General features: G+C 65.7%; 1 protein-coding gene across 1 annotated transcript in view; it reads left to right on the forward strand.

Annotated features, from left to right (window-relative positions):
* Positions 1-230, forward strand: part of LOC104492379 (leukotriene B4 receptor 1-like) — a gene marked incomplete at both ends in the record, with an annotated part of 1153 nt that overhangs the window by 512 nt on the left and 411 nt on the right. The window contains one exon of the mRNA XM_010134940.1: positions 3-197. Coding sequence (XP_010133242.1) covers positions 3-197 — 195 coding nt within the window. The remainder of the gene's footprint in view (positions 1-2; positions 198-230) is intronic.

Genomic DNA, 230 nt, shown 5'->3' on the forward strand with positions numbered 1-230 from the left:
TGTTCCACAACCTTCTGGAGACCATCCTGGGTTGGGCTCTGCCGTTGACCGCCATGGCTGTCGGCTATGGGTTACTGATCCGCCGGTTACGCCAGACCCAGCTGGCCCGGCGCGGTCGTACCTTCCGGCTGGTGGCTGCTGTGGTGATAGCCTTTGCCGTCGCATGGGGACCTTACCACCTGGCCAGCTTGCTGGAGGCAGGGGTGGTCCTGCAAGGTGGGCGGCGGGCC

The sequence above is a fragment of the Buceros rhinoceros genome, unplaced genomic scaffold, assembly GCF_000710305.1.
Source record: "Buceros rhinoceros silvestris isolate BGI_N320 unplaced genomic scaffold, ASM71030v1 scaffold37100, whole genome shotgun sequence".
In the NCBI taxonomy this organism is placed as follows: Eukaryota; Metazoa; Chordata; class Aves; order Bucerotiformes; family Bucerotidae; genus Buceros; species Buceros rhinoceros.